This window comes from Cnephaeus nilssonii (assembly GCF_951640355.1).
Source record: "Cnephaeus nilssonii genome assembly, chromosome: 3".
In the NCBI taxonomy this organism is placed as follows: domain Eukaryota; kingdom Metazoa; phylum Chordata; class Mammalia; order Chiroptera; family Vespertilionidae; genus Cnephaeus; species Cnephaeus nilssonii.
The window spans coordinates 31,830,644-31,842,678 of NC_137074.1; the positions used below are offsets into that span (position 1 = coordinate 31,830,644).

General features: G+C 38.9%; 1 protein-coding gene across 3 annotated transcripts in view; it reads right to left on the reverse strand.

Annotated features, from left to right (window-relative positions):
* Window positions 1–12,035, reverse strand: part of PLD1 (phospholipase D1) — a 200,954-nt gene that overhangs the window by 112,449 nt on the left and 76,470 nt on the right. For all 3 annotated transcript variants that reach the window (XM_079766495.1, XM_079766494.1, XM_079766496.1), the window contains exons 2-3: window positions 3,889–4,079; window positions 3,500–3,627 (exon numbers count right to left, since the gene is read on the reverse strand). In XM_079766495.1, coding sequence (XP_079622621.1) covers window positions 3,500–3,627; window positions 3,889–4,048 — 288 coding nt within the window. In that variant the 5' untranslated portion in view covers window positions 4,049–4,079. The remainder of the gene's footprint in view (window positions 1–3,499; window positions 3,628–3,888; window positions 4,080–12,035) is intronic.

Consider the following 12,035-nt stretch of genomic DNA (forward strand, 5'->3'; position numbering starts at 1 on the left):
GGATCCCAGGAGCATTACCTTGGCCCACTTTTTGCCCTTCACAAATGGCATTATACCTTCTTCTGCAATACATTCCAAGGTACCTCCTTGTCTACATCTCCCTGCCCTGAAGCCCCACCCATAACCAGGAAGGTACAGGTGCATTAGAGGGAAAGGAGCACAAGATCTTCCTACACTCAAAATATTTTCCCCAGCAACTTAACTAAAATAAATCTTAATTAAAAAATTCAAAATTATGTCTTATGAAATGCAAATATATTTTGGCGACTAGTGAATTATTTCAATCAGAAGAGCTAACAGTCCTGGGGGATAGGAATTTTGATATAGTAGAAGGTGTCATGAGATGGAGGGATATTTATAAATAAAGCACAGGAAGATCCATAGTGTTTGGGGGGGGGGGCATAAGGTGGTGAGGAGGAGGTGGGGGGAGGGGAATAGGTACTCTGGACCACCTAGAGGAGACTTGGGTATCATAGATGCTGGGGATGGGAGAGAGTAAATGTCTCCTACTCTGCTAGTTTATCCAGGCTCTGGTGTCAGCAATCTCATGAGTGATTCCTGGCCTGTGGCCATTGGTTACTGGTATTTGGCATATATTTCAAATTTCTAAAGCATGACCACTCTGTATTGATGTAGTATATAAAACATGAGCATGAGAGTCTATGTAATTTGTGCTCTTAAATCTGAAATCCAACCATATCATTGGTAAATATTCAAATGTAGCACTTGCTTTGCATCTAGTTAGGATCCATGATGGTTACTACAACTGGAAGTTAAATGAACCAAGTTCTAGGTCTAATACTATATGCTGCCTTTCACCTTGCATCACCCTGCATCGTGCTTCACAAAAAGGATGCAGGAAAACTCAGAATGGCCAGAAACTTCGCATTCAATTCAAGTGAAAAATGCTCAATTTAAGGTAAGTCAAATAAATAAGAAAAAATATGCAATTTAAGCAAGCTGCCACATTTCTTAGGATTCTACTTCCCAGTCTAAGAAAACGGAATACTTAACCAAACATTGCAAATGCCAAGTTTTATCCATCACCCATAAACCCTATGTGTTTTGTACACTAAATTTCTTAGCAATTGTGAGGCAGTATGGTGCAATGGAAACAGCCTGCCACATCCTTTTTGAAAATTTTAAAGGTCTGAAATCTTTTGGTGCAGCCTGCCAGCTGTGAAGCCTCAAGCAGGTGTTAGACAACATCTCAGCTGAATTACTGGAATTCTTTGGAATTGGAATAATTTGAGGAGTCTTAATAAAGGAACTGCCTGCCAGTGAAGATGTTACAGGGATAAGAAACCATAAAGAAAGGACAGTCACCTGGGACTTGTGAAGGCATCCCTGGTCCTGAAGGGACAAGTGGCAGGACCAGGAGCTGGAACGGAAGGAGAGAGCTGTGGATGCTTTGACGGGGAGATGGGGGCCTTTGGTCAAGGGACACAGCCATCCTGGGTGACCTCAATCTCCTATCTGGGCTCTCCAAGAGGACAAAGCAGAGAGCAGGGTGGGGCAGGTGGGTGGAGGAGCTAGAGGGGCAGGTGGAAGATCGCCAGTCTGGGAGGGCAGGTGATAACATCTGTCTCATCGGGTTGCCACAAGAGTGAAAAGAGAAGTGCTTAGCCATGAGCTGGCACAGAGGATGTATTGATTCATCAGAAAAGGGATCATTTTATTTACCTGGAATCACATTCCATCTGCAAGAATTTAGTTCATATCTCTTCGTAAATGAAACACTAAGTGGTATATGGATAATCCTTAGCTTTCTCATACAGACTAAGGTAAAGAGGTGAAGGAAGTAAGAAGTACAAATTGGATGTTATAGAATAGTCATCTGGATGTAAAGTATAGCAAAGGGAATACAGGCAATATTCTAATAACTATGTATGGCCTTACATGGGTACAAGCTTTATTGTGGTTGATCACTTAGTAAGATATATAGTATCTAATCACTGAGATGTACACCAGAACTAATGTGATATTGTATGTCAACTGTAATTGAAAAATAAAATACATAAAATAAAACAGAACTAAGCCAAACTCACTTGACTAACAGAAGAGTATATGCAAAGAGAGAAGTCTGTGGTTTGGTGGCTTCAATATTTGTATAATACAATATATAATATACTTGTATAATATTATGTATATTATTATTAAATTTTCATAACAAGCCTATAAGATAGGCACTATTATGCCCATTATTCAGATGAGGACACTGAGAAACTGAGAGGTAACTTATGAGAGATCACAAAGCAAAGACAGGAAGGAATTAAACCCTGCAGTCTGGCTCTGAGACTATAGTTAACCCCCACATTACTGCCTCTCAGTTTAAAAGCTGGTAGGCCAATATGAAGGCAAATGTCATCTTAGAGACATTTCTGGTTGGTATTGCTCAGTGGTATACGAGGGAAATATGGACCCAACTCATAGGAAGAGCCTAGAGCAAGCATGTCAAACTCGTTTAAACGGCTGCAAGTTTGACATGCTTGGCCTAGAGGAAAGGCTGCACACCAAGGTGGGTGGAAACTAGGAGTTAGAACACGCACAGGCAGGTGGGGACAGAGCACTAGGCAAAGCCATCAGGACCCAGGATGCACATGTCACCCTCCCAAAGACAAAGAGGAAGGGAAGGCAAAGCCTGCCGGGGCAGGAGGGTCACTCTACAGCTCCCCTGAGGCAGGAGACAACGGTGGCCTTACTCTGCAGTGGCCTTACTCTGCAGTGGCCTTACTCTGCAGTGGCCAGAGCGCACTCAGGAACAAAAGCCACCACTTTGCAGCAACTTTCCGTGTCTGTCCGACTTGGCAACTGCAAAATCCAGGCAGAAACAGAGCAAGTGCAGCTACCCTAACAGCTTCTCCTAGTCCACTCCATTTCAAAGGTTATGAAGATATTTTACTCCCAAGGCCTTTCCAGCCCTCAAAGGGAAAACTTGTGCCTGGGGCCCAAAGGACAGGTGCCAGGAACAAACCAGAGAGGCAGAATATGCCAGCAGAATTCTCTCAGCCGTACTTTTGGGTAATGGCACTAGCCACTGCAGTATCCTGTTTTGTTTTGTTTTTGTTGTTGTTTTTCTTTCAAGAGCTAGGTAGCACCATTCTATTCTTACTTAACAAGCACTAGGAAAGCTACACTTAGCTGGCATCCTAGGGGGAATGGTTATGCCCCAGGAATCCACATTGAACAGAAAACTGCAGAGTGAGAAAGACTAGGAGAGGCACTTTGCAATTTATTAAACTTCTACATTGCCTTAAATGCCTTTTTTTTTTGTAATGTACTTTCCAGGATAGGGAAAGAGGCATATGAGACTAAAGACTAAATGGGAAGAAAGCAAAACCTTGAGAGGTGATGAGGACTTGGAAGTGATAAACAAAACAAAACATACAAACAAGCAGAAAGCTAAAACACAGGCATAGCTAGGAGAAAGGAAAATGGAAGTCAGTATGTTCATTCATACACATTGACTAATACAAGTTGAGTCCATAAAGGCGCTGACCCTTGTTGTAGACGTAAAGCGCTCCACTTCCAGAACTTGGGCTTTTATTGGACAGCCAGAGAGGTACGTCTGTACATTAGGCTCCTTAAATCCTTGAGTCTTATAAATAGCAGAGAAAGGGATATACACTAAAAAATAAATAAATAAAGTTATTGCAAGAACACAATGATATTGCAAGAATACATGATAGTAGCATAACTTGCCTTTTGCAGGCATTTTTTTTTTTAAGAATAATAATGTGCAACGAGAAAACAGTTAACGAAACAGTCTTAGCCCAGTGTTACGACATCAGCAAGGAAGATCAATCATTTGCTGGTTATTTCAAATCTGTGCTCTGCCAAGCCACCCTGATAAACTCTCTTCTCCTGGCTCAGGCCCTCGGTCGTTACCTTCCTGTGTCTTGGGATCGCTGGGAGACACTTCATAGTCCACCTCCTCTCCCTCAAAGTGGAGCTCCCGCGTGTCCAGGTTTTCTATCAAATTACTCATGTCAGCAGCGATTTTCTGCAGCACAGATGTATTTACTGTTGGCTCAGTTTTCAGTGACATGCTGGCTTCGGACAGGGTAAAAGCAAAGGGGCTGGGAAAGAAGAAAAGGACTTATTATTTGGGTCAAATAAAATCCTATTTCCAATTTAAATCCAGGTTTAGATACAGCATATAGAAACAACTAGCTCTATGTATGCCCCAGTTATCTCAAACAACCTCTCAATTTATTTTCCTGTTTAATGTGCATGGACTCCTAGCTTATAAAGTAAACTGGAGTTGGATACCTAATTGTAAAACAAGCAAGATAAAGAAACACCACATTGAGTAAAGGTTAACATATATCTCACCCAATTCTATTAACTTGGATAAGTGAAGAGAGACTCAAGGGGAGATTGGTTAGGGAATGATTATTAAAAAAAAAAAAAAAAAAGAGAACTGATTAACTCAAATACATGGCAAAAAATAATATATAAAAAATAAGCAACTTGAAATATTTTCTTTCTTTAAACTTTATTGTTGAAAGTATTACAAATGTCCCCCTTACCCCCCCTCCATTAACCCCCTCTACGTTACTCCCCTCCACCCCACCCCCAGGCCTTCACCACATATTGTCTGTGTCCATGGGTTATTTTTCTAAAGAAAATTTAGGTCATTTTATAATAATTTCAATATGTAGATTTTAAAATAATTTTGTGATAGCATAACCTTTCTACATTTCCTCTGAAGGTGACATTCCATGCAAGGTGTATACTAACTTTTTGAGATAGATTTTGGCCATTACATGAGTTATAATGACGTACATGTCTTGAAAGGTAATTGATTAATATACCTATTCCTAAAGATACAAGAGGTGCTAGAATTATACTTCTCTCCTTTTTTAAGAAAACTGGTTCTATTTCATTCCGACATTTAATAACACAAGTCGCTGCACACCAGTACCCAGGGAAGAGGAGTTCATATCGATTTCATTTTTCATTTAAAATACCGAGATTTAAGCCTTGAGCATTGTCATCAGAGTTGGATGAAAAATCCGTCTTGCCTGAAATAACCTCTCTGTTACAACCAGGACCTAAAAGAGGAGGGCTCTCATACCCGTATCTCCTCCACACATGCTCATCTATTACAGCAAATCACAAACATTTACTGAGCACCCATCATTCTCTCTCTGTGAGATGCAATGAGTGGACATGCAAAGATAATAAGGCTGGTCCCTGTGACTAAGGAATGTCTGATGTGGGTGAGGGAAAGAAGCTACTTAACCTCAAATTTATCCCTGGCCTCCTCCAAGGACTTGGCCTTCTTGAGAATGGCATGTGCTGAGTGGAAGACACTTAGCCGGGTTTCTTCCTGCAGGTGCTCTCAAAAAGCTGGAGGGCTCTGCAGGAAATGCTAAGAGATAGTCTCTGGAAACTTGAGCAGCAGTTAATGTAACTCAACAAGTCTGTAAAACCCTATACTGCTGTGTCTGGTAAAAAGAGATCTTGGCTGGGAGTAGAAGAGAGTAGTTCTGGTTTGGCCGGATATATATAATTAACATAACTAAGTTATATCTGAGCTATGTGATCAATCACGTTTCTTTTTCTGTGTTGGCTGAAAGGAAGCCTGGAGTCAAATCTGTGGCTTATTATTAGCAAAATATAGGACTCTCCTTGTCTACATTGCTTCCCTTCAACATTCTCTCCCACTTCGAATGTATATTGTAATAACATACTATTGCTTAGCAGCACCTGGTTTAGTGATAATACATTATATGCATTATTACATTGAGCCTCAATAATAAATCTGTGAAGGGTTATTTCTTTTGAAGATGACAAGAGTTTGTCATCCCTCCTTTAGAGATAAGAAAAACCAAGGCATTAAAAGATTAGGTTAACGTGACAAATACTTTGGACAATCTGGTCCAGGTCACATAGGAGAAGGGATCCGAAAGCAGTTCTCTCTGATCCAAGAGTTGATGTTCTCACCCTTGGTCTTTATCTTCCTGCATATTTTGGGTAGATATATAAGTGCCCCTGGAATAGATGGAAGTTTTAGTAAAGCACATGTTTGGGCAAGGAGCAAACTCAAATGAAAAGGATAGGAGGAAATGGATTTCTCTTGCAGCTCAGCACCAGAAGATGAAGCCATTTAAATTCTTGGGGCCTTGGTTTCCTCCTCTATAAATTAAGGAGGTTGAGCCATTTCATCTCTAGAGAACCTCTAACATTAAAACTAAACTATAGCAAAAAGATGCTATAAATTGTTCAGCCTCCCTTTACAATGTAATTAACATAAATAACCCTTCTCCTATACCAAAATATTAAACCAAGTAGTTTTCATATAAATAGGAGAAGCAGGTGGCAGAATGTTCTTTAACCTGCGTAAGTTAATTGAAGTCTGTTAGGCCTCTGCTAAGGAGCTGTTGTTTCTACTCACAATTAAAATATTTATTTCCTTCCCTCTCCATTCAACAAACATTTATGAGATGCTGACCATGACCCAGGTCTTGCTTTATTTAAAATGCAAGGCAATGAAAAACTTTTAGAGGAAATGAGACAAGGAAAAACAATTAAGAAATTATATCATCTCATTGCTGTTTGTGAATTCATAAAGCATTTAGGTATTTTTCTATTGATTAAATGGTCTTATGATTAACTCTGCCGACGTTCTTAGCATAGCAAAGGAAAACAAGGGTTACTCCAAATGACTTTCCCTTTGGACAGAGTGTTAATGTTAAAAGTGAATGTTAAACTTAAGATGTACAGAGACCAGAATAATCTATACACGGTATGTAATTGGAATAGACACTACAGAGTCACTGGATCAAGCTAAAATAAATATCTTATTTCAGATAGAGAGAAAAGAAACATAAACATGTGAAAAATTTAAAGGAGAATGAGAAAAGAAACACAGGAATCCTCTTATTTACCCTCAAGTGTTTACTTGTGCTAAGCACAATTTTAGCACAGTTATTTTATTTAATAATCGCAATGATGCTACCTGGTATTTATGATTGTTCTGAAAGATTTAGTTAAGTAACTTGTCCAAGGCCAGTCAAGTTGTGTCAGTGTTGAGTTCATAAAGCAGACTTGTGACTGAAATCTCATGAACTTGGTTACAGAGGTTCAAAATATTGATTTTATGTTATGGGCTTGAATGTCTATAAATTAATCTTTTATATGAAGTTTAAATTATATAACAACAAAATATATGCTCTACTTTCATCACCAGATCTTGGAAAAGACCCTACTAGCCCCCCAGTCATTACTATTATGGAAACAACATATCCCTACAGCCTCCTAAATGTCTTCTTAGCCTTTGATTTTTATGGTTCATAATATCTTATAAGATCATGTGGAATTTCAGTTATCCCAAAGGGTTTACAGATTTGTTCATGTTTTTTTCTGAAGACTTTACCATTTAATAATGAAAAGTGAACTAAATGATTAGTCCATCACTGCCTTCACTTGTGTCCATGGTTGCTTTGTGTTGACTCCTCATTCAACAATTGTATTGCTGGTATCATTCTTAAATATCAAGCTGTAAGGCCATCTATATTCCTAGTCAAATCTTCATTAATTAGCCGTGTTTTCTGTCAGCTAAAATAATCTATAATAGTGAGTGAGCAGCTGCCACAGTTCCAGCCTATCTTAACCAGAAACAGGATAAGGGCTTCAGTGTTTACACTTGAGATAATGTAATTGATTTTGTTACCTCCTTATAAAATTATACTGCAAGATTATTATCTCTTTTGGTACCAAGTAGAGATGGTGCCCATGGAGCAATAACAGCAGCTGTGTTTTATTTCTGTTTGCATCTGTATCTGGGAAGTAAATAGGGTTGTGTGTGTGTTTTTTCTGGTGTTGAATACTGGAATTAAAAATCTTTGCAGGGAACATTTAATTACCTCCAGTTTTTCAGTGTTGAAATCAGAGAAAGCTAGAGTTTTCCTCTGATCTTAATTTTCAAAACGATTGCCAAGTAGAACATCAAAGGGAGTAGATATTTTCCTTTCCAAATAGCCCATACATAAACATTGCCTTAGACAAAATACAATAATAAGATTATCAACCGTGACTATTAATATTAAAATAAATATTAGCATTAGCCAATATTGGCTGAGTATGTAACATATGCCAGGCATTGTACCAAAGAAATTAACTGCATAATCTTATTGAATCCTCACAACAATCTTAGAAGTTGGGGCCCATTGTTACCCCCCATTTTTAAGATGAGAGACCTAAAGAGGGTGAGCAACTTGCCCAGGGCTACTCAGATGGGAAGTGATAGAGCTGGACCCACCCTGGTTTATCTGACTCCAAAGTCCAGCTATTTACCCAGCCAGGGGTGGAACTGGGGGTGGCAGGAGGGTTGACACCAGAAGACTTTACTCCTTATTTTACATATACTTGGAATAAAACAATTCAAAAAAGAGGAACAGCAATAACAAAAAACTCAAGATTCATTCTGTGAAAATAACTGTGATTTACTTCTTCTTTTTTTTAATCCTCACCTGAGGATATTTTTCCGTTGATTTTTAGAGAGAGTGGAAGAGAGAGGAAAAGACAGGGAGAAACAAGGCCCGGGAGGAGCCCGCAACCCAGGTGCATGGCCTTGACCAGAATTGAACCTTTGGTCCGAAGGCTGACCTCTATCCACTGAGCCAAACTGGCTAGGGGGTGTGATTGACTTCTTGCTTTCCTTTCTAAAATAACATGCAAAGTCCCCCATAGTTTTTCAATGTTATTTGTGCTTACTAAGAGAAACAAATAGAATGGATTTTTAAGCCAAAAATCACATCTTAATGTATGAATGTAAAATGAATGCTAATTAGGTCATTTGAAACCAAACTGAGTCATGAGGATTTCTTGTTTTCCCATTTTTTCATGATGATAAAATTAATTGGTGGATCCATACTCCATCACCTCCCCAAACACATACAGCAATGATTTGTATAGAACTGACTTGCTCCCTGAAATGCAAAATTCATAAATGTGGATTCAAGTACTAAACTCAATCTCTAGTGATATAGTAAGTCTTGGATAAAAATTTCTTGAGTTTAGCTGACTTTGAATAAAGTAAATGATATCATATTTCACATTCCAGATTATATATTTTGAAAAAATAACACATTTAAAAAAATGACTCTTGATGTTTACTTGGATTTTGGAGGGTTGTTATTTTTTTATAAAATAGAACATTAATTCCACAAATATCTATGGAGGGCATCCTATGAACCTTGGGCAGACAATAACATGTCAGTGATATAAGGGACAGGTCAGATGACCAGGCTCGTTATGTGCTTATCATCAGTGTAACCTGGGCAACTAACAACCTCCCAGCGTTCAGCTTCCATTCTATGAAATGGACACAGTGTAGACTTGCTATTAAGTTTGATAACCAAACACTGTCTTCCCTCTGGGCTTCATATTTAATCTGATCTTGAAGCCACCAAAGCTCAGTAAACTCCCACGTACTTAGCTTTCTTTCCTGGTTTCCTATCAAAGCCTCCATTTGGCCTAACACTGACACTGCTTTTCTTCCCGAGATGTCAAAATTGGAGATGATGGTGGTAAATGATCTTGACTCCCTGGCTCCACAGAACAGGATTGGAGCCCATGTTCTCTCTTTTCCTTAGCTAAAGACAACAACAAATCTACCGTTATATAAAGCATTTTTAGCATGAAATCATTTCTCGATTCTCATGACTTTGCCTAAATCCTTTGACCTCCTTGGTTGGCCTTTAATCTCTACCATGAGCTTTCGTAGTCATTTCCTGTGATGTGTCCTAGGGTTAATTGCACCCTATTTGCAGTTCTAACTAGCTTATTCTACTTCATCTCAGTCATATCTTTGAATTCAAACAGATGTTTTATTTCCAGAGGCATACCCAAATGTGAAGAGGAATTTATGTCTATTTCAAATATGAGTGGATAGGAAAATATTATCTGTTATTTATTAAATGCCTCCTTTGGGCCAGTCACTGAACACACATTACAAGTGTCACTCCTAATCTTTACAACAATCTCATTTAGCATCAAGGATGTGGAGCCACAGCAGCTTCCCGAGGCTGTACCATTGGAGGGTGGGGCTGGGCCCCGTGTATGGGCTGCACGGGATGGCTCTGTCCCACCTGCCTCCCTGGCCTCTGCCCTTGGCTCAATGGACATCCCCATCACCACCGCTCTCACCTCTTTCCTAACACCCCCAGCCATTTTCCTCCTTCCTGGCTGAGGGCAGGCCTTTGGCACAACCTCTACGATATACCACAGCAGGAGCTCCAGTGGCTACAGGGCCCAGGCTCCACCCACCTCTGGCTAGACCCACAAGGACACTGGCTCATCCTGAAACTTCTGAATTCAGGGAAAATGCTGGAACCTGACTTTCTCAGGAGTTGTGTGTGAATGGTTGTGGGGGTGGGGGATGGAGGTGGGAACCAAGCCACACAACCTGTGAGAATGGGGGCATTAAGGATCTGGCAGATGTATGCCTCTCTGTATTCCTCCTTGCCTGACTGGGTCATGAGGATTTCTTGTTTTCCCATTATTCATGATGATAAAATTAATTGGTGGATGCATACTCCATCATCTCCCCAAACACATTATACAATTATTTATATAGAACTAACTTGCTCCCTGAAATGCAAAATTCATAAATGTGGATTCAAGTACTAAACTCAATCTCTAGTGATATAGTAAGTCTTGGATAAATATTTCTTGAGTTTAGCATAGCTAGTCTGGAAGCTATCCTATGTGACCCAAGCTATCCTAGCTGAGTTTTGTGAAGCTATGGTAATGCACTGTCTTGTGTATGTCCCTGCCTCTCTTCTCTTCTCCCCTCATTCTTGTTGTTCTCAGTAAAGCCTACCTTAGTTTGGGCTCTATTATCCAGGAAACTTGGACTAGGAACCAGCCCAGCTAGGAACCATTGAACATCCTATCTCCTGCAGAAATCCATTTTGTGCTGAAGTATATACTAGAAATAAAAAAATAAACTCATATAGTACCTACATATGCTGCCTACAAGAGACCCACTTTAGCATGAAAGACACAAACAGACTGAAAGTAAAGGGAGGAAAAAAGGTATTTAATGCAAATGAAAACAAAAAAAGCTGGGGTAGCAATACTTATTTTGGACAAAATAGTCTTTAAAACAAAGACTATAACAAGAAACAAAGAAGATCAGCAATTCTACTTCTGGGTATTTATCTAAAGGAACCCAAAGCACTAACTCAAAAAGTCGTTTGTTTCCCTATGTTCACTGAAGCATTACCAAGAACCAAGATATGGAAGCAACCTAAGTGTCTGTCCATTGATCGACTAATGGACAAAAAAGAGGTAGTACATAGAGACATGGGATATTACGTGGCCATACAAAAAGAATGAAATCTTGCCATCTGTGACAATATGCAAGGACCAAAAGTATATTATGCTAAGTGAAATAAGTCAGACAGAGAAAAAACAAATACCATATAATTTCACATATATGTTGAATCTACAAAGCAAAGAAATAAAACAGAAACAAACTTGTAGATAGAACATTTTTGTGGTTGTCAGATGGGAAGGGGTCTTGAAAAAGATGGGTGAAAAAGAAGAAGGAATTAAAATGAGCAAATTGTCAGTTGTAGAACAATCACAGGGATGTAAAGTACAGCATAGGGAATAGAGTGAATAATATTGTAATAACTATGTATGGTATCAGATGGTACTAGCCTTATTGGGTGATCACTTCATAAGTCATATAAATGTCTAATCACAATATGTTGTACACCTGAAACGCATATAATATTGTGTCTTAACTGTAATTTAAAAGTAAAAAGTTATTTTTAAAGAATGACTTCAAGAAAAATTTTCTTCCACTAGCTCTGAATACTAAATAAAGATTTTTCTTATTGAACACTGTTGCTTTTGAACAAAAACATGTTGATCACAGATCTATAGATACTAATTTAAGGGTTTTAATACAATCATTTCTACTATTATTGATTCTTTTTCTTAATAATGATCTTTGTATCTTATGATATCAGTCCCATTTAGCTAGAAGAACCTATGTTCCCTCATATTGACCT